Below are 24,003 nucleotides of genomic sequence, written 5' to 3' on the forward strand. Positions count from 1 at the left end.
GGGGGTGGAGCCAGGGCACTCCACCTCAGCCACACCCACAGGCTTGCTCGTTACTCTTTACTTTGAAGCAGGGCCTCACTAAGTAGCTGAGGCTGGCCGCGAACCCAGATCCTCCTTTCTCAGCCTCCCAATGCGGATTACAGGCGTGGGCCACCACGCCAGGCTTTTGCCCAGGGGAAATTTGTTTCCAGTCTCTGGAGTCATTCACAACCCTACCCCACCCCCAGCAAACAAAACATGTCCTGTCCTCTCCTCTCCTCCCTCCCCTCCTTTTTTCGGTTCTGGGGATGGAACCCAGGGGCATTCTGTGTCCAGGCTACACCCCCAGCTCTATTTTTTTATTCTTTATTTTGAAACAAGGTCTCACTAGGTTGTGGAGGGCCTCACTGTGTAGCTGAGACCCTCCTGGAAACTGCAGTCCTCCTGTCTTGCCTCTCAGATGCTGGGATTACAAGTGTGTACCACACATTTTGCGGTGGGGGGTACTGGGAATTGAACCCAGAGGCACTCTACCTCTGAGCCACACATCCCTTGTCCTTTTTACTTTTGTTTTGAAATGGTCTCATTATGTTGCTGAGATCTCACAACATTGCTGAGGCTGCCCTTGAACCTGGGATCCTCCTGTCTCAGCCTCCCAGTAAGGTTTGCCCCGCCCCCAGCTTTTTTTTTTTTTGTGGGTCTTGGGATGGAACCTAGGGGCATTTGACCTCTGAGCTATGCCCCCTGCCCTATTTTTTCTTTTCTTTTTTTTTTTTTTTTTTTGTGGTACTGGAAACTCTTCTACCTCCGGGCTACACTCCCAGACTATTTTATACATTTTATTTGGAAACAGGGTCTCTTAAGCCAGCGCGTCTGGCTTCGAACCTGTGCGATCCTCCTGTCTCTGCCTCCCAAGTGCAGGGATTACAAGCGTGCGCCACCACGCCCAGCTATTCTTTATTTTGAAACAGGGTCTCAAGCTGGGCATGTTGGCGCATGCTTGTAATCCCAGTATTTGGGAGCCTGAGACCAGAGGATCATGATGCGTGGACAGCCTCAGCTACTTAGGCCCTCTGCAACTCAGTGAGACCTGGTTTCAAAGTAAAAAAATAGGGCAGGGGTGTAGCTTGGGGATCAAATGTCCCTGGGTTCCATCCCCAGACCCGCAAAGAAAGAAAAAAAGCGTCTCACTGAGTTGCGGAGGGCCTAAGTAGCTGAGGCCGGCTTTGAACCTGCGATCCTCCTGTCTGCATCTCCCAGGTATTGGGATTACAAGCGCGCACCAGCACACCCGGCTCCTCAGGACACTTTTACCATTAAATGGTAGGGCTGCAGTTTTCACCTGGGTGAGGAGCCTGCCCTTAGCAGTGAAGGGTTGTCCTTGGGAGCGTCTGGTTGGGAAACACCTCACTTCCTTGAGCGCAAAGAGAGCCAGAGAGCTGGCTTTGACGAAGCTACTGACCTCGGAGTGAGGATGGTTAGGAAACCCACTGGGGCTGCTTACGATATAGTGGGTTTTTTTCTTAACTTTTTTTGGTGGTACTGGGGTTCCTGGAAACCCTTCTCCTCCGGGCTACACTCCCAGACCATATATATATATATATATATATATATATATATTTTTTTTTTTTTTTTTTTTTTTTTTTTTTTTTTTGAAACAGGGTCTCTTAAGCCAGCATGGCTGGCTTGGAACCTGCGCGATCCTCCTGTCTCCTCCTCCTGCGCGGGGATTCCAAGCGTGCCCACCACGCCCCGCCATAGTGTGCTTTTGTTCCATGAGCAGCCTCCGTGGTGGCCGTGTGTTCGGCGTGGCCTGGTCTCAGGCTGGGATCTCTCTGGTGACAGGCTGCTGCAGTGGCCTCTGACGACCGTCCAAACAGTGGCCTTCGGGGAGCAAAAGGACACCCCCGGGGGATTTCTTTAGGGACCAGCTCATTTTCCAGAGAACATTCCCTTGGCACACGTGGCCCACACTCTCCCTACATTGGCCTCTTGATAATAGTGGCCTCATGTTTGGGGTCCGGCGAGCTGGAGGTCCATGCTTCCTTTGGCTACCGGAGCACAGCGGGCCCTACCAGCCAGAAGGCTGCAGAGAGGGCGGTCTGCAGGTGGCCACGCCAGCGTCGGCGGCAGCTCAGGCAGTGCTTTCCATAACCGCGCTGTGGACATGAGACCGAGGGCACGTCCCTGGGTGTGTAAAGGGTTTGACCTGCTCTTTCTAGTGCTTCCAGGGCCAGCACCAGGGGAGCCAGGTCCCAGCCCTCGCGGATCCCACGGTAGGGTGGGCAGATGTGTTATAGGTGAAGAACTTGGAGAGGGCAGGGGCGCACCCAAGGCTCCACGCCTAGGAAGCAGGGCTTTGAAGAGAGTGAGAGGGTTGCAGCATTCTGCTTTTTCCGATGAGGTCCATTAAAATTTCAGTACTTGGGAGTCTGAGATGGAGGATTACAGGCTCAAGGCCAGCCTCAGTAGCTTAGTGAAACCCTGTTGCAAAATAAAAGGTAAAGCCAGGTGTGGTGGCACATGACTGTAATCTCAGCACTTGGGAGGCTGAGACAGGAGGATTGTAGGTTCAAGGCTAGCCTCAGCAAGTAATAAGACTGACTCATCAACCTAGCGAGACCCTGTTTCAAAACAAAAATAAAATCGAGCTGGGGTACAACTCAGGGTAGAAGGCCCCTGGGTTCAACCCCTAGTACCACCAAAATTAAAAAAAAAAAAAGCTGGCGTGGTGGCGCACGCTTGTAATCCCAGCATTCAGGAGGCTGAGACCAGAGGATCACGGTTTGCGGACAGCCTCGGCTACTTAGTGAGGCCCTCCGCAACTCAGTGAGAGCCTGTTTCAAAATAAAGAATAAAAAATGAGGCAGGGGTTGTAGCTCGGAGGTCGAATGCCCCTGGGTTCCACCCCCAGACCTGCAAAAAACAAAAACACCCAACCCAGTATGGCGGCACACACCTGTAATCTCAGTATTTGGGAGGCTGGGATAGGAGGATCACAGGTTCAAGGACAGTCCTAGCAACCTAGTGAGACCCTCTGCAATTTAGTGAGACCCTGTTCAAAATTAAAATAAGTTTGGGTATAGGTCAGAGGTAGAAGGCCCCTGTTTTCTGTCCCTAGTACTGCCCAAAAGGAAAATGTGTAAATTTCAGGTATTTACTGCTAAGAAAATATTTCAAATATAAAAACAGTTCCGTGGCTTTGTGTAGACCTCACATAGAAACAAAATGCCAGCAGTCTGGGTCCAGCTGGCTGTTAGACCTGTGGGGAGTTGCAGAAGTCACATGCACCTGAGTCGAGAGAGTGGCCGTTTCCTCGGCCCTCCCCTGCCCAGTTCTGGAACACCTGGCACAACTTATGTTCTCTTTTTTTTATTTGGTACTGGGATGGAACCCAGGGCAATCTACCCCTGAGCTACACACCCATCTTTTTAAATTTTTTACTTGGAAACAATCTGTAAGTGGCTGAGGCTTTCCTGAACCTGTGATCCTCCTGTCTCAGCCTCCCAAGTACTGGGATTACAGGCAAGCACCACCATGCCTGGCTTGGAGTTGCCTTTTTCTGGAGGAGGACCAGAGTGTATCATCTGGTAAAATAGTATCTTCTGGGCATGGTGGCGCAGGCTTGTAATCCCAGCATTCGGGAGGCTGACACCGGAGGATCGCGGTTCGCAGACAGCCTCAGCTACTTAGTGAGGCCCTCTGCAACTCAGTGAGACCCTGTTTCAATATAAAGAATAAAAAATAGGGCAGGGGGTGTAGCTCAGAGGTCAAATGCCCCTGGGTTCCATCCCAGACCTGCAATAAATAAATAAATAAATAGTATCACGTGTTTGGGAGTGGGAGTAGAGAATGTTGACTGGGTGGTGGCATTGAAATAGAACCTAGCTGCCAGGCAGCTCTCGGCTCTTTGACTCCGCGGGTCCCACCTGCCACAGCCTCCTGATAGCAAGAACTCTGGCCTCACCCCTGTCTCGAGCTCAGGCAGCTGTGGGCTAAGCGTCTGTGGTTTCGCAGTGGTATTCCTAGATGGCACATTTGCCCACAACTGTGAGGTCTAGAAAACAGTGTTGATATCTGGCAGATAGGACCATATGCCTGCTCTACAAATAGTTTTCTCTTTTGGTCATAATCTTTCTGTAGTAGTCATGCCTGATACACTTCTAATTTAAAAATATATTCAGAGCCGGGCGTGGTGGCACACACTTGTCATCCCAGCATTCGGGAGGCCGAGACCGGAGGATCGCGGTTCACGGACAGCCTCCGCTACTTGGTGAAGCTCTCTGCAACTCAGTGAGACCCAGTTTCAAAATAAAGAATAAAAAATAGAAATAGGGCTGGGAGTGTAGCTTGAAGGTAGACTGCTCCTGGATTCCATCCCTAGTACCACAAAAATAAGTAAATAAGTCTGGAAATGTAGCTCAGAGGCAGGACCCTGGATTCAGCCCTTAGTTTTTTTGGGGAAAAAAAAATGTAGCTAGGCGTGGTGGCGCACGCTTGTAATCCCTGAGCTTGGGAGGCTGAGACAGGAGGATCGCACAGGTTCGAAGCCAGCCTCAGCTACTGAGTGAGGCTCTCAGCAACTTAGACCCTGTTTCCAAATAAAATCCAAAATAGGTCTGGGAGTATAGCCCGGAGGTAGAAAGCCTCTTGGTTCCACCCCCAGTACCAAAAAAAAAGAAAGAAGGAAATGTATATGTAGGTATATTCAATATAAAAGAACTTAACTATTCTGATTGGGGTAGAATCAGAGAGGGAAGCTCTGTAGTGCTGGCCATGGTCATAAATTGACAGCCATCAGTTTGAGGTAGAAGAAATCCAAAGTCTTCCTTTGAGAAACGCCAGATCGTTTTGATTGTACAACTCAGTAAGGAATGGTTTTATCTTGCCCCATCCTTGGCACCTTCAGCAGGATGGTTGGGGTGCCTGATTTCTTAGGCGAAAATTCTCTTAATTCTAAAGTCACCTCATATCCTGGCTGTAGCATACTACAATTTTAAAATCATAACCTTATAGGACTTAGTAAGAGGAGAAGGCGGGCTTCTGTACGCACAAGCATCGGTGGTGCAAAGCTGCACCATGCAGCAAACGCGTCCATGTGCTCTGGTGTGCCGGGCGGAGCACACGCTGGCGGGCCGCGCCAGGCCTGCTCCCAGGCGGGCACCGCAGGGAACTGGCTTGGCGGTGGTGTTGGTGGAGCTGGGGATGCTGCCGCCGCAGGTCTCTTGTCCCGCATGCGGGCAGGCGTTCTCGCACCGCCGGATGTTGATTTCCTTTTCCCCTCTCTCCCCCATAGGACAGAATAGGCCGAGCAGACTTTGACCGCTGGCCTGCAGGTCGCCGCGACCCTCTACCTAGCCTTCCCTCCGTGGCCCATGTGCTGCACCCTCTGCCCGCAGCGTGCAGCTGGCCCCCAACGCAATGTGTGTTTGTCAAACCATGGAGGTGGGGCAGTACGGCAAGAGCGCGGGCCGGGCCGGAGACCGCGGAGTCCTCCTGGAGCCCTTCATCCACCAGGTGGGCGGGCACAGCAGCATGATGCGCTACGACGACCACACCGTGTGCAAGCCCCTCATCTCCCGCGAGCAGCGCTTCTACGAGTCCCTGCCGCCCGAGATGAAGGAGTTCACCCCGGAGTACAAAGGTGGGCGCCCCGTCCCTGCTGCCCGTCCGGCCTTGCGGTCTCTCGTCTGAGAGCGTGGAAGCCGGGAGCCTGGGAGGGCCTGCTGCTTACCAGGCTGGCTCTGCTTTGCTCAGCAATGAGTTCGTGGGGGTTTTCTGGGGCTCGGGGTCCTAACATATGAAGGAAAAATAATTGGTTTTGAAACGTATTAGCTGGGTGTGGTGGTGCATGCTTATTGTCCCAGTACTTGGAAGGCATTGACGGGAGGATCACAGGTTCGTGGACAGCTTCAGCTACTTAGTGAGACCTGTTTCAAAGAAAATAAGGCTGGAGGTGTAGCTCGGAGGTAGACTGCCCCTGGTTCAATCCTCAGTACTCCAAAAAAAAAAAAAAAAGAGTTAATTTTATGGAAAGAATCTTGTGAGCCGGGTATCATAGTGCACACTTGTAATCCCAGTACTTGGGAGGCTGAGACAGGAGGATCACAGATTCACAGCCAGCCCCAGATACTTAGTGAAGCCTTCCAAAACTCGGCGAGACCCTGTTTCAAAATAAAGAATACAAAAATAAGTCTGAGAGTGTAGCTTGGAGGTAGAATAAAACGCTCCTGGGTTCCATCCTCAGTACCCCCCCAAAAAAAGAATCTTATTAATATTATAATGAATATTATACTGAAATTGAAGTGTTTTTTTTTTTTTATTGCAGTACCAGAGATCGAACCCAGGGGTGTTCTTCTACTGAACTATATTCCCAGCTATTTTTTTTTAATGTGGTACTTGGGGTGGAACCCAGCATTTTTCTACCTCTGGGGTACATTCCCCGACCTATTTTATATTTTTATTTTGAGACAAAAGTCTTGCCAAATTGCCAAGGCAGGCCTTGAGTGTAAAGCCTCCTGTCTTAGCCTCCCAAGTACTGGTGGGAAAGCAAGCACTGACAGTCCAGGCGCCGGCCCAGCGCGCATGGATGTTTGTTGACTGGCTGTCTGTTATCCAACAGGCGTGGTGTCTGTCTGTTTTGAGGGGGACAGTGATGGTTATATCAACTTGGTGGCCTACCCGTACGTGGAGAGCGAGGGCGTGGAGCAGGATGACACCGCAGACCGGGAGCAGCCTCGGCGCAAACACTCCCGCCGCAGCCTGCACCGCTCAGGCAGCGGCAGCGACCACAAGGAGGAGAAGGCCAGCCTGGCCCTGGAGGCCTCTGAGAGGTGAGAAGGCGGCCGTGAGCCGTGGGGCTGCGCGCACGGTGCTCGGAGCCGAGCTGCAGGCCGGCGCCGTGTGGTCGTCAGCCATGGCGCCTCCCAGTGTGACTGTCTCGCAGTCACGACCGCGTGCGGTGACAGCGCCTCCCTGGCTTCTCTTATGCCTCACACCCACAACACTGCCGATTGGCCTGCGTTGGTCTGTATACAGCGCCAGGTGCCCTGCAGCCTGAGCCCGAGCGCCATGATCGGCCCTGCGGCCCAGCGCACCTAATGGGTGTATGTCCAGCTTCTGGGAACCTGGCGTCATGAATCCTTTCCTGAGCCTAAATTTATTGCATTGGGAACTGATTTTCTCATAGACTAGGAAAATAATATTTAAAAGAATTATACTTAGCTGGGTGTGGTGGCGCACGCTTGTCATCCCAGCACTTGGGAGGCTGACACAGGAGGATCTTGGTTTGCAGCCAGCCTCAGCTACTTAGGCCCTCCGCAACTCAGTGAGAACCTGTTTCAAATTAAAGAATAAAAAATTGGGCTAGAGGTTTAGCTCAGAGGTAGAATTTCTCTGGGTTCCATCCCCAGTACTGCAAAAAAAAAAAAGAAGAATTCATGTAAAAAGTAATGTGCGTTTCCACTAAGATGGAAGAGTCAAAGGCTGGACGGTAAAGTGCTGAAAGGTGTGAACTCGGTGCTAGTGGGTATAACACGCCACTGCTTTGGAAACGATTGGGCAGTTCATCAAAACATAACTCATGGCAGCTGAGGCAGGAGGGCCACAGGTTCAGGGCCAGCCTCAGCTACTTAGACCCTCAGTAACTCAGTGAGACCCTGTTTCCAAGTAAAGAATAGAAAAGCTGGGTATAGTGGCGCACGCTTGTAATCCCAGTACTTGGGAGCTTGAGACAGGAGGATCATGCAGGTTCAAAGCCAGCCTCAGCTACTTAGGCTTTAAGCAATTTAGTGAGACTAAGTTAAATATAAAATAAGTCTGAGGATATAGCCCAGAGGTAAAAAGCCTCTGGTTGCCATCCCCAGTACCTACCACAATAAATAAATGAATAAATAAATAAATAACTAATAAATGGATACACACACACATATGGAGCTGGGCATGTTGGCACACACTTGTAATCTCAGTGCTCTGGAGGCTGAGACGGGAAGATCACAGGTTCGAAGACAGCTTCAGCAAGTAGTAAGACTCATCAACCTAGTGAGACCCTGTTTCCAAATAAGAAATAAAAAATAGGGCTGGGGAGCCAGGCGTGGTGGCGCACGCCTGTAATCCCAGCATTCGGGAGGCTGAGACCGGAGGATCGTAGCTCACGGACAGCCTCAGCTACTAAGTGAGGCCCTCCACAACTCAGTGTGACCCGGATTGAAAAATAAAGAATAAAAAATAGGGCAGGGGGTGTAGCTCGGAGGTCAAATGCCTCTGGGTTTCATCCCCAGACCACACACACACACACACACACACACACACACACACACACACACGGGTGTGGGTGTAGCTCGAAGGTAGAATGCCTCTGGGTTCCATCCCTAGTAACTCAATCAATCAGTCAATAAAAAACAGGGTGGGGGTGTGTCTTGGAGATAGAATGCCCCTGGGTTCCATCCCCAGTATTGCAAAAAAAGAAAAAGAAAAGAAAATTCAAGAGTAAATGTGAGTGTGTCGGGCGTGGTGGCGCACGCTTGTAATCCCCGCGCTCGGGAGGCTGAGACAGGAGGATCGCACAGGTTCGAAGCCAGCCTCGGCTACTTAGTGAGGCTCTCGGCAACTTAGTGAGACCCTGTTTCCAAATAAAATAGAAAATAGGTCTGGGAGTGTAGTATATGTGAGTGCACACATGCACATGGGTGGATACTAGTGATTAAACCCAAGGGTGTCTAACTCTAAGATATACCCCAGCCCTTTTATTTTTTATTATTATTTTTTGCAGTACAGAGGATGGAACCCAGGGGCATTCTACCTCAGAGCTACAGCACCAGCCCTATTTTTTATTCTTTATTTTGAAACAGTCACCAAGTTGCAGAGGGCCTCACTAAGTAGCTAAGGGTGGCCAGGAATCCAGGTCCTCCTGTCTCAGCCTCCCAAGTATAGGAATTACAAGTGTGCCCACACATGGCTTTTTTATTTTGCTCTTTTTTTTTTTTTTTTTTTTGGGGTCTGGGGATGGAACCCAGGTGTCTTTGACCACCGAGCTACACCCCCTGCCCTTTTTTTTGGGGGGGTCTGGGGGGTGTGACTCAGAGGCATTTGACCTCCAAGCTACACCCCCTGCCCTATTTTTTATTCTTTATTTTGAAACCGGGTCTCACTAAGTTGTGGAGGGCCTCACTAAGTAGCTGAGGCTGTCCGCACACCGTGATCTTCGGGTCTCAGCCTCCCAAATGCTGGGATTACAAGTGTGCGCCATCACGCCCGGCTTTATTTTCTATTTTGGAACAGTGTCTTTCTCTGTTGTTGAGGCTGGCCTTGAACCTCTTCCTCCTATGCTAATCCCCAAGTACTAGGATTACAGATTTGTGCCGCCACGCCCAGCTTAAACCCAGTACTTTAACTCCCAGGTGTTTATCCAAGAGAATTGAACATACATATTCACACAAACCTTATAGATATTTTCAGCATTATTTGTAAGAGCCAGATCACGGAGACGACCCATGTGCATCAATTGGTGAATGAATACATAAAACATGATAAATCCATTCAGTGGATTTTATTCATCCATAAAAAGAGAATAAGAGTGAGCCGGGCACGGTGGCACATGCTCATAATCCCAGCCAAAAAAAGAATGGAGTACTGGTGTCCTGCTAAAGCACGGCGAGGGTGGGGAACCGCAGTGAGGAGCCAGACACAAAAGGCAACACTCTGCAGTCCCGTACGTTCTGTTGATCAGAGCAGGCGGAGCGCTTGGCGCCCTGTGTGGTTCAGGCCTGGGCAGCGGCGGCCCAGGGACTGCTCGTGGTCCGGGCTCTGCTCTGGGGTGAAGAGAGTACTCTGAAAATTAGGGAGTGCTGGGACTTCACAGCCTTGTGAATACACTAGCAATCCACTGAGTGATAAAAGTACCAACATTATGTGAGCCCCAAAGAAGGTGTGTCCTAAAGCCAAGTTACTTAAATTACTTCATTTTCAGTTTCATTCAGAAGTAGGTTTCAGTGATTAGGGTGCTCTGACTTGACGCAGAGGTGGAATTGTGGCCTGGGAGTGTGAGTGGCAGAGCGCTCGCTGGCCTGCGTCAGTCTCCGGCACTCCAAACGCTAAGACAGAGGCAGAAACAGTAGAAGCTGTGGTGTGGCCATGTGGCCGTGGTGCCAGCCCCTCAGGCACGCGCTGTCACTGGCTCCGGGCTCTGCCCGGGCCGGCCAGCTCTCCGCACTCTTGGCAAACAGCTGCTGCCCACGCAAAGGAGCACAGACCTGGGGCCCGGCTGACCCGTGAGGCCTCAGGTCCCCTCGGCCACGTCTGCTGGCAGGAGGGGGCTGCAGTCCACTTCTCTGGTTTTGGGGATTGACCGACAGGTAGACCCAGCCGGATTTTGTTTATTTGGAAACAGGGTCTCACTAGGTTGATGAGAGTCTTACTAATAACTGAGGCTGTCCTCAAACCTGTAGTCCTTTTGTCTCAGCCTTCCGAGTACTGGGATTACAGGCATGGATACTGGGAATTGAACCCAAGGCCATTCTACCTCCAGGCTACACTCCTAGCCCTTTTGATTTTGAAACACGGTCTTGCTAAGTTGCCAAGACCAGGTTCGAGCCCGCAATCCGCTGGCGGCAGCCTCGAGGAACTGGGATGAGCGGTGTGCGCCCCGCGCCGGTACAGCCTGAGCAGGTGGTGTCTGCAGCCTGCGCGCTCCCGGTGCGCCCTCCCTCCGCGGGCTTCCTCTTAGCTGAGGCGGGCAGTCCCGCGTGTCAGCGGCAGCGCAGCGCCCTGCTCCGCTCTTCAGCACGGGCTTGCTTTCCTTCACTAGAGGAAGACTGCGTAGGAGACAGGCACGAGGGCCGCTCGTGTCCCGGCTCAGGCCCCGTGCGGCAGCTCCACCTACACTGGCCCTGCTTCTGTCCGGCATGTCCGCAAACTCATGTCCGTCAGGGTGGAGTCACCAGCCGCAGCTCAGGGTGGTGCCACGTGGGGCAGGCCGGCCACGCGCTCTCCTGGAGGAGAGGGCCCGTGGACACTGGGCTCTCCCTGCCTGGTGCGGGGCTGCAGCCTCCTGGCCAGGATCGCCCAGGGCCAGGCCAGTGGCAGGCGGCGCTGTGCGGGCTTGCCTGCAGTCAAGGGCACAGGCCGCACCTTGGTATGTGTTTCTGGGCCTGAAAAAGTCTTGCTGAGTGTGGTGGCGCACGCTTGTACTCCCCGCGCTTGGGAGGCTGAGACAGGAGGATCGCGCAGGTTTGAAGCCAGCCTCAGCTGATTTAAGAGACCCTGTTTCCAAATAAAATATAAAATAGGTCTAGGAGTGTAGCCCAGAGGTAGAAGGCCCCTGGGTGTTCCATCGCTGGTACCACCAAAAAGAAAAAAAGAAAAACAGTCTTGGCAGTCGCTTTAAGCAAAGATTTTTTGTCTTTCGGTACTGGAGATTGAACCCAGGGGTATTCTACCTCTGAGCTACAACCCCAGCCCTATTTTTTATTTTTTCTTATTTATTTATTTGTTTGTTTGTCTGTTTAATTTTGCGGTACTGGGAATGGAACCCAGGGGCATTCTACCTTCAAGCTTTACCCTCAGCACTGTGTTTTATTCCGTGTATGTGTGTGTGTTACTGGGGTGGAACCCAGAGGCTTTCTACCTCCGGGCTATACTCCCAGATCTCTTTTATATTTTATTTGGAAACAGGGTCTCACTAAGTTGCTGAGAGCCTCACTCAGTAGCTGAGGCTGGCTTAGAACCTGTGTGATCCTCCTGTCTCAGCCTCCCAAGTGCGGGGATTACAAGCGCGCGCCACCACGCCGGCTTTGTGGTTTGACTCATATTAGAAAAAATATTTTCTAGCTGGGCGTGATGGCGCATGCTTGTCATCCCCGCGCTGGGGAGGCAGAGACAGGAGGATCGTGCAGGTTCGAAGCCAGCCGTGCGCGCTGGTTTAGGAGACCCTGTTTCCAAATAAAAATGTAAAAATGGGTCTGGGAGTGTAGCCTGGAGATAGAAGGGCTTCCAGGAACCCCAGTACCACCAAAAAAACCCCAATATTTTCTTACTCAAACGGCTCCATGCTTTCCACAGGCACAGCGCTTACACAGACAGATCACGTCAGCGCCTGTGGGCCTGCTCAGAGCAGCCTAGGACTCGTTTTCTAGGATGTTTCTCATCCTCTATTTTCCTTAAGTTGGTGGTACGCGGGGCTGGACCCAGATGAAGTTCACCTTGGCGAGGCTCTGGCACTTCGCCTAGTCTCCTAGGAAATCTCCAGGCCTCTCGGTCAGCCTCCCGAGGACCTGGGATTGCAGGAATGCATCACCACGCCTGACTCAGTTTCCTTTTCTACTGAGCCTGTGCAAAGGCATTTAGGAACCTGTTGCCAGCATGTGTGTGTGCATGTATGTGTATGTATGTGTGCGTGTATGTGTATGTATGTGTGCGTGTATGTGTGCATGTATGTGCGTATGCATGTATGTGTGTATGCGTGTGTGTGTATTGTGTATGTATGTATATATTTTGTTTTATTATTGGTGGTATTAGGGATGGAACCCAAGGGCATTCTACCTCCAAGCTACATCCCCAGCCCTATATTTTTTATTTTGGAACAAGGTTTGGCTAGGTTGATGAGAGGCTCACTATTTGCTGAGGCCATCCTCAAACTTGCAATTCTCCTGTCTCAGCCTCCCAAGTACTAGGATTACAGACGTGTCCCATCATGCCAGGCTAGCATGTGTTTGTTTGTTTTTTGAAGAACTAGGGATTGAACCCAAGGAGCATTCTACCTGAGCTATACCTCCAGCCCTGTTTTTTAATTCTTTTTTTGGGCAGTACTGGGGTTCCTGGAAGTCCTTCTACCTCCGGGCTACACTCCCAGACCTTTTTTTTTTATATATTTTTTTTATTTGGAAACAGGATCTCTTAAGTCAGCACGGCTGGGTTCGAACCTGTGCGATCCTCCTGTCTCCGCCTCCCAAGTGCGGGGATTACAAGGGTGTGCCACCAGCCTGGCCCAGCGTTTAATTTTTTAATTCTTTATTTTGAAACAAAGTCTCACTCCAGCCAGCATGTTTTTAAAAAAATATTCTTAGGCATGGTGGCCCATGCTTGTAATCCCCGCACTTGGGAGGCGGAGACAGGAGGATCGCGCAGGTTCGAAGCCAGCCACGCTGGCTTAAGAGACCCTGTTTCCAAATTTAAAAAATATAAAAAAATGGTCTGGGAGTGTAGGCCAAAGGTAGAAGGGCTTCCAGGAACCCCAGTACCACCAAAAAAAAAAAAAGAAAAAGAAAAAATTATATATATATATATATATATTCCTAGCCTGGTATGGTATGGTGGTTTATGCTTGTAATCCCAGCATTTGGGAGACTGAGACAGGAGGATCACAGTTTGCAGACAGCCTCAGCTACTTATTGAGGGCCTTTGCAACTCAGTGAGACCCTGTTTCAAAATTAAGAATAAAAAATAGGCTGGGAGGCAGGCGTGGTGATGCACACTTGTAATCCCAGCATTTGGGAGGCTGAGACCTGGAGGATCGTGGTTTGCAGACAGCCTCAGCTACTTAGTGAGGCCCTCTGCAACTCAGTGAGACCCTTTTCAGAACAAAGAATAAAAAATGGGGCTGGGGATTTAGCTCAGAGGTAGAATGCCCCTGGGTTCTACCCCCGGTACTGAAAAAAAAAGAAAGAACAAAAGAAAATTAAATGCTGGGTAAGGTGGCACATACCTATAATCTCATTACTTGAGAGGCTGAGACAGGATTGCAGGTTCATGGCCATCCTTAGCAGTTTAGTGAGATTTTTATCAATTTAGCAAGACTCTGTTTCAAAACAAAAAATAAAATTGTGCTGGGGGTTGTAGCTTGGAGGTAGAATGCCCCTGGGTTCAATCCCCATACCAAAAAAAAAATTGCAAAGATGGCTAGGAAGCCAGGCACAGTGGCACACACCTGTAATCCTAGAGGATTGCAGGTTCAAGGCCAGCCTCAGCAATTAGTGATACCGTTTCAAAATTAAAAATAAAAAGTGGGGGGAGGGAGTACAAGGGTATAGCTCATAAGTAGAATGTCCTGAATTCAATCACTAGTACAAAAAAAAATTTTTTTTTTAAACTCAAGGGCCAGGTGTGGTGGTACACGCTTGTAATCCCAGCATTTGGGAGGCTGAGACGGGAGGATTGTGGTTTGCGGACAGCCTCAGCTACTCAGCCCTTTGCAACTCAGTGAGACTGTTTCAAAATAAAGAATAATTTAAAATAGGGCTGGGGGTGTAGCTTGGAGGGAGAATGTCCCTGGGTCCCATCCCCAGACCCGCAAAACAAATAAATCAAGCCGAGGGCTCGGATGGCGGTGCACACCTGGTACACCCCAGTGCTTGGGAGACTGGGTTCAAAGCCAGCCTCACGTAGTGAGAGGTACTGTTGTGAAGATTGATAGCAGAGCATCTGTCTGCTTCCTTGTTTCCTCTTTTCCTTCCTTCCTCTGGGATTGAACTCGGGGGGGGGGGGTTACCTCTGGGCTACAACCCCAACCCCATTTTATTTTCAGTTTGAAACAGGGTCTCATTACATTGCTAAAGGCCTTGCTAAATCGACAAGGCTGGCCTCAAGACTCTTCCTCCTGTCCCAGCCTCCTCAGGGCTGGGATTAGAAGCATTTGCTATTCTTTGAATCTTTGTTTTCAATTCTTTTTTATCTTTTGTGTGTGTGTGTGTGTGTGGTACTGGGATGGGACCCAGGGGCAGTCTACCTCCGAGCTACACTCCGAGCTATATTTTAGTGTTTATTTTGGAACAGGACCTCAAAGTAGCTGAGGCTGTCTGCAAACCATGATCCTCCTGTCTCAGCCTCCCAAAGGCTGGGTGTGGGCCTCCACGCCTGGCTTGCTTTCAGCGGGAAGTTACTGAGCCCCGTTACCCTGGGTTTCATTTGTTTTCTCGAGATGGAGTTTGTGGAGGTGCCCGGGCTGCTCTCAGAGCCCTGGGCCTCGTGTCTCTCGGCCGCCGCCTCCTGAGTAGCAGGCCCTGGCCCGTTTACGGTTTGACCCCTGCCCGTGGCGGCGGTGCTTCGCAGTGGTGCCCCCGGGTGCCAGCCGTCTCTGCCCATCGCGGGCAGCGCGTGTTGGGCTTCCCTTGTGTTCTCGGCCGTCGTGGCGTCTCAGGACATCTCGTGACACGGGGTTTGGTTTTCAGGCACAGGAAGAACGCCGCTCGGCCGCCCGGGCCTCTCCACTGGCTCCCTGTCGCCGGGCCGGCTCGCGGTCTGTCCTGAGGGAGGCCGGCCAGAGCCCCCAGTGACGGGCTTTTCTGCCTTCCAGCTCCCAGGAGGTCAAGACCCCGAAGGCGGAGCTGCCCAGCCACTCGGACGTCCCCTTCCAGATGCTCGACGGCAACAGCGGCCTGAGCTCCGAGAAGATCAGCCACAACCCGTGGAGCCTGCGCTGCCACAAGCAGCAGCTGAGCCGCATGCGCTCGGAGTCCAAGGACCGCAAGCTCTACAGTATCCTCGCGCCCTCCGCCAGTGGGCACGGGAGGCTCGAGCGGCGGGGGCGGCGTGAGTCCTGGGCGCCGCTGCTTTGCGGCTTAGGGGGAAATGCGCTTAGGCTTCTTTTTCTCTCTGCACCCAGGCCCTTGTGCAAGCTAGGCAAATTCTCCGCTGCTGAGTGCATGCCCCACCCCAAGAAGGATTATTGTGTGTGTGATGTCCCGGATGGAACCCAGGGGCATTCTACCTCTGACCTACACCCCCACCCCCATTTTTCAGTCTTATGTTTTTGAAACAGGGTCGCACTGACTTGCAAAGGCCCCACTGAGTGAGTAGCTGAGGCTGCCCGCGAACCGCGATCCTCCTGTCTCAGCCTCCAAGTGCTGGGATCACGAGGGCGGACGGGAGATGTTTAAAGCCAGTGTGGTCTGAAATTCTCACTGGGAGTGTTAGACTCTCATTTCCTCATTTCTGTAGTACTGCTGCAAAAGTGTCTTCCCGTTCCTTAGGCCTGGGCGATTGTGTCGTCGAGTAGGTTTGCTGATGTGTACAAATCTGCCACATCTTCTTTTGTTTATTATTTGCAAGTATATCTACTTATCTTTGGTACTGGGGACTGAACCCAGAGGCATCCTATCTCCAAGTTATACTTTCAGCCCGATTGTTTATTTTTGCGGTGCTGGGGATGGAACCCAGGGGCATTCTACCTGCCAGCTGTACCCCCAGCCCTATATTTTATTCTTTACTTTTAAACAGGGTCTCACTGCATTGCAAAGGGCCTCACTAAGTAGCTGAGGCTGGCCTCGAACCTTAGAACCTCCTATCTCAACCTCCCAAATACTGGGATTAGAAGTGTGCATCACATTGGCTGGCTCTGATTTTCTTATTTGGAAACATAAATTTATTTTTATTTATTTATTTATTTATTTATTTTTGGTGGCACTGGGGGTGGAACCCAGAGGCTTTCTACCTCCGGGCTACACTCCCAGACCTACATTATATTTTATTTGGAAACAGGGTCTCACTAAGTTGCCGAGAGCCTCCCTAAGTAGCCGAGGCTGGCTTCGAACCTGTGCGATCCTCCTGTCTCAGCCTCCCAAGCGCTGGGATGACAAGCATGCGCCACCAGGCCCGGCCATAAATTGATTTTATTTCTTATTTGGAAACATAAATTGTGGAAGGCCTCACTAAGTAACTGAGGCTGGCTTTGATCCTGTGATCCTCCTGTCTCGGCGTCCCACTGCTGGGATTACAAGCGTGCGCCACCACGCCCAGTTCAGGGCGTCTCTAAAGAAGAGAAACCGCGGGCGCGGTCGTGCGCCCTTCTAAATCCCCGCGCTCGGGAGGCTGGGACAGGAGGACCGCGGTTCGCGGCCAGCCTCAGCTACTTAGTACTATTTCAGAAATAAAGAATAGAGCTGGGCGTGGTGGCGCACGCTTGTCATCCCAGCGTTCGGGAGGCTGAGACCAGAGGATCACAGTTTGTGGACAGCCGCGGCTACTTAATGAAGCCCTCTGCAACTTAGTGAGGTCCTGTTTCAAAATAAAGAATAACCCGGGCGCGGTGGCGCACGCTTGTCATCCCCGCGCTTGGGAGGCTGAGACAGGAGGATCGCGCAGGTTCGAAGCCAGCCTCAGCTACTTAGGGAGGCTCTCAGCAACTTAGTGAGACCCTGTTTCCAAATAAAATATAAAATGGGTCTGGAGTATAGCCCGGAGGTAGAAAGCCTCTGGGTTCTACCCCCAGTACCACCAAAAAGAAAAAGAATCAGGAATGGAGGAGCATGTTTGTAAAATCAGCAGTTGGGAAGCTGGGGCAGGATGATGGCAGGTTTGTGACCGGCCCGGGCTCCTTAGTGAGAGTCTGTTTCAAAATACAGAGTCAAAATCGGTCGGGGTGGTTTGGAGGTGGAATGCTTCTGGGTTCAATCCCCAGTACCACAACAAACAAACCAAATGAATAAAATAGGGCTGGGGCTGTAACTCAGAAGTAGAATTACCCAGGCGTGGTGGGCACGCTTGTCATCCCAGCCTTCGGGAGGCTGAGACAGGAGGATCGCGGTTCACGGCCAGCCTCAGCTACTTAGTGAGGCCCTCTGCAACTCAGACCTGGTTTCAAAATAAGAATAAAAATTGGGCAGGGGGTGTAGCTCGGAAGTCAAATGCCCCTGGGTTCCACCCCCAAACCTGCAAAAAAAAGAAGTAGAATGCTCCTGGGTTCCATCTGCAGCGACACACACACACACACACACACACACACACACACACACACACACACACACAGCTGGAACCGGGCGTGGTGGTGCGCGCTTGTAACCCAGTACTTGGGAGGCTGGGACAGAAGGATCACAGGTTTCAGGCCCACTTTAGCAAGTGAGCAAGACCCTGTTTCAAATGAAAAGGGCAGTGTGGTGCATCAGGCCTCGAATCCCAGCTCTTGGGAGGCTGAGGCAGGAGGACCACAGGTTTGAGGCCAAACTCAGCAACTAAACAAGACCCTGTTTCAAAATAAAAAATAAAAAGGGCTAGGGTTTAGCTTGTAGGTAGAATGTCCCCAGGTTCAGTCCCCAAGACAAGAAGGAAGGAAGGAAGGAAAGACACGTAGAAGAAAGAAAACAGTGGGCCCGGGTGCTCTGGGGTGGGATGCTCCAGGGTTCAGTCCTGAGGCCCACACACAAGACAAGGGGGACGGGGAGGGAGCTGGGTGTGGGCTGCGTGTGCCCATCTGTGCGCCCGCTTGTATCTCCAGTACTTGGGAGGCCGAGGCAGGAGGACCCTCGTTTGGGGGCCAGTGCGGCAGCCCGGCAGAGGCAGCCTGAGCTGAGGGGCCGTCCTGTACCACGCTGAGATGCAGGCTCAGCGCGCCAGCCTCCGCGGCGGGCTAGGAGGAGGGCCGGTCTGTGCGTTGGTCCGGAGGCCTTTGCCGTGCTGGCCGGAGGCCGAGGCGTGTGTCGTTCTTCTTGACCTCGGCCCAGAGTTCCTCCTGCTGGAGAACGTGGTGCACCACTTCAAGTACCCCTGCGTGCTGGACTTGAAGATGGGCACGCGGCAGCACGGGGACGACGCCTCGGCCGAGAAGGCGGCCCGGCAGATGCGCAAGTGCGAGCAGAGCACGTCGGCCACGCTGGGGGTCCGGGTGTGCGGCATGCAGGTGAGTGGGCGCTGCTGCGGGGCCTCGGCCGGCGGCCTGCGCGGCTCACCCTGTGTCTCCTGGGTTGCAGGTGTACCAGCTGGACACAGGGCATTACCTCTGCAGGAACAAGTACTACGGCCGCGGGCTCTCCATCGAAGGCTTCCGCCACGCCCTCTACCAGTACCTGCACAACGGCCTGGGCCTGCGGCGGGACCTCTTCGAGCCCATCCTGAGCAAACTGCGGGGCCTCAAAGCCGTGCTGGAGCGGCAGGCCTCCTACCGCTTCTACTCCAGCTCGCTGCTGGTCATCTACGACGGCAAGGAGTGCCGGGCCGAGCTGCGGCTCAAGCACCTGGCCCTGGGGCCCCCCGACGGGGCGCCGCCCTGCGGCCCCAGCGGCAGCCCGGGCAGCGCCGGCTCCGAGGCGGGCCCCTCGTCCCCACCCAAGGTGGACGTCCGCATGATCGACTTCGCGCACAGCACGTTCAAGGGCTTCAGGGATGACCCCACTGTGCACGACGGCCCCGACAGAGGCTACGTGTTCGGCCTGGAGAGTCTCATCAGCATCATGGAGCAGATGCGGGACGAGCACCAGTAGGCCCAGCTGGTCCGGGGCCCCACCCGCGGCAGGGACCCTTGCTCTGAACTTGCGTGAGGACACAGACTTGCTTTTAAAGGGTTATATTTCTCTTTGGTGTAAACTAAAAGAAATGTTTTTAGCCGTAGCCTGGAATCCACGTCTATAAAGTGAAGGAGGAGCGCACACGTCCTCCCGGCCAGGCTCCTCAGCCCTGAGATCTGACTGCTGTGTCCAGGCGACAGGAAGAGACAGGTGCCCTGCGGGCTGATGGCACTCCCGAGGCCTCGGACTCTGCCGCTCTTCCTAGGGCCCTGCCGATGTGGGTGAAGCCTGGGCTGGCACGGGCGCCTCGTCCACTCACCCTTTGTTCTCTGGAGATAGAGGGCCGGGTGTCCATCTCTTGGGACCTCTTGAGTCCTGCGCTGTGGGTGTCGGCCCGCTCTTGAACAGATGCCCTCGGCACCACAGGGCTGACTGCACACGGCCGGACCCGCCTTCTCGGGTCTGATTTTGGCATGAGGCTAGGTTTATGAGGCCGAGCTGAAGCCAGCTCGTGGCGGGCAGGCCCTTGTTTCCCTAGGCACCCATTGGCACGGGCACCTGCTCCTCCTCTGCCCACCACCCCAGTCAGCCACTCTGGCCTCCTGACCACCGAAGGGGCAAACAGGCAAGGCCGTGTTGGGGGCCGTGCGGGGTGGGAGTCCTGGCCTGGGCAGCCGTGCAGCTGTGGAGGGCGCTCAAGGGCTGTGGTCGCTCAGGGTCTCGCTCCCCCAGGCTGGGCTCGGGGCAGTCGCCCCTTGTGAGGTGCTCCAGGCCCTGGCCTGGAGGAAGAGCTTGCAGCGCGTCTGCTTTCAGGGGCTCTGGGTGCAGGTGCCAGGCGTGTTCATGAGAGCGCTGCCCTAGTCCCGGGGCCCATCAGTGTCTCTCCACCTGCCAGCGTGTGTGGCGCCCCCTGGGTGGGGCCTTGGGCATTCTTAGTATTGGTTTCCTTCACTCCCCTTTCCCATTTCTGAGCTTTAGCCCTGAGCCCTTCTTCGGTGGGTGCTTTTTCTCCATACCTGGCAGCACCTGCCGGCCCAGCGCCCTTCCTGGGGGCTGGAACATGGCCCCCAACCCCGACAGTGGCAGCGGGGCAGTGAGGGCTCAGGGTGGCCCTCCCTTCCTGTGGCTTTTGCTGCCAGCCCTTAATGGCAGAGACTTGCAGCCTCCAACACAGGTGACCAGGGTGGCACTGTACTCGGCCATGGCTAAGGTCAGCACCCTCCCCTCCGAGCTTAGGGCCACTGTCTTTGTCACTTTTGATGTGTCCCTGTTAGGGCATTAAAGCCTGTGTCCAGGAGAGGCCTTGGCAACTGTGGGATCCTCAGAGATGCAGCCCCTGCAATGGGCTCCTGGTGGACCCCACGGCTCACTTAGCCTTTGGCCCTGGTGCCGTGGTGGGCAGGTTCCCATTCCTTGGGGCCGGGAAGCACAGCTCTGCTTGTTTCTGGTCAGTAGCAGCATCTCTCCGTACCATTCTGTGCTTCAGCTGTAGGGGCAGTAGCTCTTGTTGGTGTAGACAGCCTTCCCTGGCAGAGTCCAGTCAGCCGGAGAGTTTGGGGCCACTGGGGGTGTGCTCCCAGTCGCCCAGAGCACGGGACTGGCCAGTGAAGCCTGTTTTCCCCGGCGTAGACAGTGGAAGGCTGCCCTCCCCCAGGGCGGGTTCCTCTATTCAGCACTTTGGGTACTTGGGAGACCCCAGCCCTGCAGCTTGGTGGGGTCGCAAGCCAGTGTGCACACGCTTTCTGCGCTGCTCTGTATCCCTGGCCCAGCCCCTGATTGGGACCAAAGTGCAAGTGGGGGTCGTGTTGGGGCGCTCAGGGCACCCCTCTTTACAGTATTGCCCCTGCCCGGGGATGGGGGGTGGTGCATCGGGGGAAGGGGACCTGCATAGCAATTTGCCAGGGCCACCGCCCCTCCTGGCCCGCGCGGTGGCCGCTGGCCTGCCCTCCTCCCCTAGCCACTGCTCGCGCTCTGGCTGGCCGCGCGCACGCTTCCTAGATGCACATTGCTTTGAACTTCAGCTGTACAACGGGTTATGTCTGTGCCCACTTAAGAGGAGAAGCCTGGGAAGGACACGGTTCCTTCGCTTCTCTCTCGGGTTGACAGACCTTGCATTGTGGGAACAGCGCTCCCTCCTCTCCTCTCCCCCTGGAAGCTAAGCCTGTCCACACCGCCTGCGCCGGACTCGGCGCCTGCGCGCAGTGCGTGCGTTCCTCGGGACCTTGCTTGTGTGCGGGGCGCTCGGCGAGCCCGGCCCCGTACAGCCAGCGCCGCCGCCCGCTTGTGTCCGATCGTGTATGTCAAAATAAAGCCGCTAGAACCCGAGCTTGTCCGCGTCTTGCTGGAGGGCGGCGGCGGCGGGCGGGCGGGCGGCTCGCGGCCCCGCCCCGGGCCTCGCGGCCAATGGGCGGTTGACCCGCGGGTTCCGTCCCGGTCCCCATGGCAGCCTGGCGTGCTCGGGCTCCCATTGGCTACGGCGGCCGCAGCGCCGCGCCCAGCGCCCCGACGCCGGCGGCCGTGCCACGTAGGCGGCAGCCGATTGGCCCGCCGGGGTTGCGTCATCGCGCGCGCCGTCCGGCTGGAATTCCGGCCCGCCGCCCTTTAGCTCGGTAGGGTGGTGGTGCTGGCGGTCGGCCGGCGTCCAAGCAGACCGACCGACGGACTGGAGCCGGAGCCGGTCAGTGTGGCCGGCTGGGGCGCGGGCGCGGGCGCGGCGGGCGGCACTGGCAGCCCAGGACTCTGTCGCTCGCAGGCACGATGAAGGCTCTGATCCTGGTGGGCGGCTACGGGACGCGGCTGCGGCCGCTGACGCTGAGCACCCCGAAGCCGCTGGTGGACTTCTGCAACAAGCCCATCCTGCTGCATCAGGTGGAGGCGCTCGCCGCGGTGAGGGTCCGGCCCGCCCCGCCGGGACGGGAGGCCGGGCGCCGAGGGCGGGGCGCCTCAGCCTTTCCTTGACCCCCAGGCAGGCGTGGACCACGTGATCCTGGCGGTGAGCTACATGTCGCAGGTACTGGAGAAGGAAATGAAGGCGCAGGAGCAGAGGGTGAGATAGGCCCCTCGCCCTTCCCCTCGGCCCTGCGCACTCCGGTTCCGGCGCTGGAGTTAGCACCTGACCGGGGGCTCCCCCTTCCAGCTGGGAATCCGCATCTCCATGTCCCACGAAGAGGAACCTTTGGGGACAGGTCCGTAAACACAGGCAGGTGCCTCGGGGAGGGGCAAGGCCGGCTTGTATGGGGTCCGCCGAGCCCCAGTTCAGGGACTCGGACAGGCCCCACCCAGCAAGGTGGTGACTTGCCCCCCTCCAGCTGGGCCCCTGGCACTGGCCCGTGACCTGCTCTCTGAGACGACAGACCCTTTCTTCGTCCTCAACAGTGACGTGATCTGTGATTTCCCCTTCCAAGCCATGGTGCAGTTCCACCAGCACCATGGCCAGGAAGGCTCCATCTTGGTAAGAGCCCGGGTGGTCTACTTTGGCGTGCCTACCCCCATGTCATGTACTGGTGCACAGCTGTGCAGTATGTGTGTGGGGGGGTCAGAATTCCTCAGACTTAGGGTAACGTGTGTCGTGGGTCAAGAACACGGGACTAGGCCCGAGGCCCTCCCTGTGTCCAGGTGACCAAGGTGGAGGAGCCTTCCAAGTATGGCGTGGTGGTATGTGAGGCCGAAACAGGCCGCATCCACCGGTTTGTGGAGAAGCCGCAGGTATTTGTGTCCAATAAGATCAACGCTGGCATGTACATCCTGAGCCCTGCAGTCCTGCGGCGTATCCAGGTGTGTGGAGATGGCTACTGGTGGCTGGGTAGGGAGACCACCGCAGCCACGACCCTGCTCACAAGGCGCCCGCCCTCCCACAGCTGCAGCCCACATCCATTGAGAAGGAAGTCTTCCCCATTATGGCCAAGGAGGGGCAGCTGTACGCCATGGAGCTGCAGGGTGAGGTGGAGGGCCCCCCCTGGGGGGGGGAGGGGTCCATGGCTGGGCTGAGCCCTGACATGTCTCCTCCTACAGGCTTCTGGATGGACATTGGGCAGCCCAAGGACTTCCTCACCGGCATGTGCCTCTTCCTGCAGTCCCTGAGGCAGAAGCAGCCCGAGCGCCTGTGCTCAGGCCCGGGCATTGTGGGCAACGTGCTTGTGGTAGGCCCTTGCTCAGCCCCTCCTATCCCTGGCCCCCTGGGTCTCTGGAGACAAACGGCCGCTTGTGTTTTCCCCGCCGCCCTCAGGACCCAAGTGCCCGGATCGGCCGGAACTGCAGCATTGGTCCCAACGTGAGCCTGGGTCCTGGCGTGGTGGTGGAGGACGGTGTGTGCATCCGGCGGTGCACGGTGCTGCGGGACGCCCACATTCGCTCCCACTCCTGGCTCGAGTCGTGCATCGTGGGCTGGCGCTGCCGCGTGGGCCAGTGGGTAAGCTGGGGCTGGCCGGCGGGGGAGGGCAGGGAAGGCGCCTGCCTCCTGACAGGCCTCCCTTCCCCACCGAGGTGCGGATGGAGAACGTGACGGTGCTGGGCGAGGACGTCATAGTTCATGACGAGCTCTATCTCAACGGAGCCAGCGTGCTGCCGCACAAGTCCATCGGCGAGTCTGTGCCAGAGCCTCGCATCATCATGTGAGGGGCGTCCCATCGGGCACCAGCGCGATGCGGCAGGAGGCCCTGGACTTGGTGCCGCCTGTCTGGGGAAGACTGGGAGAGGCTGCCTCCTGTGGACAGAACTGGCAGGACCTTCCCTTGCTGGCCCACCTGAAACCCCACTCACTGAAGAAGGGCCGGGGCCAGGCTGTGCGGAATAATAATTTAATGCTCACTGTGGCCCT

The 24,003-nt window shown here is 54.8% G+C and overlaps 3 protein-coding genes across 3 annotated transcripts in view; 2 read left to right on the forward strand and 1 right to left on the reverse strand.

The window, feature by feature from the left end:
- INKA1 (inka box actin regulator 1) overlaps positions 1-24,003 on the reverse strand; it is a gene marked incomplete at both ends in the record, with an annotated part of 74,846 nt that overhangs the window by 33,912 nt on the left and 16,931 nt on the right. The gene's annotated exons all lie outside the window — the stretch shown is intronic.
- On the forward strand, positions 5,401-19,163 carry IP6K1 (inositol hexakisphosphate kinase 1; the record flags this gene model as incomplete). Its single annotated transcript, XM_080696246.1, has 5 exons — positions 5,401-5,623; positions 6,602-6,812; positions 15,266-15,447; positions 18,408-18,583; positions 18,654-19,163. 5 exons carry the CDS (start codon positions 5,401-5,403, stop codon positions 19,161-19,163), a joined length of 1,302 nt encoding a protein of 433 aa, XP_080552372.1.
- Positions 21,945-23,801, forward strand: GMPPB (GDP-mannose pyrophosphorylase B; the record flags this gene model as incomplete). Its single annotated transcript, XM_080696335.1, has 9 exons — positions 21,945-22,073; positions 22,153-22,233; positions 22,324-22,372; positions 22,496-22,638; positions 22,803-22,961; positions 23,045-23,123; positions 23,199-23,326; positions 23,413-23,595; positions 23,670-23,801. The coding sequence occupies 9 exons, from the start codon at positions 21,945-21,947 to the stop codon at positions 23,799-23,801; spliced, it is 1,083 nt and encodes a 360-aa protein (XP_080552461.1).

The sequence above is a fragment of the Muscardinus avellanarius genome (assembly GCF_963383645.1).
Source record: "Muscardinus avellanarius genome assembly, chromosome: 5".
NCBI classification, from domain to species: Eukaryota; Metazoa; Chordata; class Mammalia; order Rodentia; family Gliridae; genus Muscardinus; species Muscardinus avellanarius.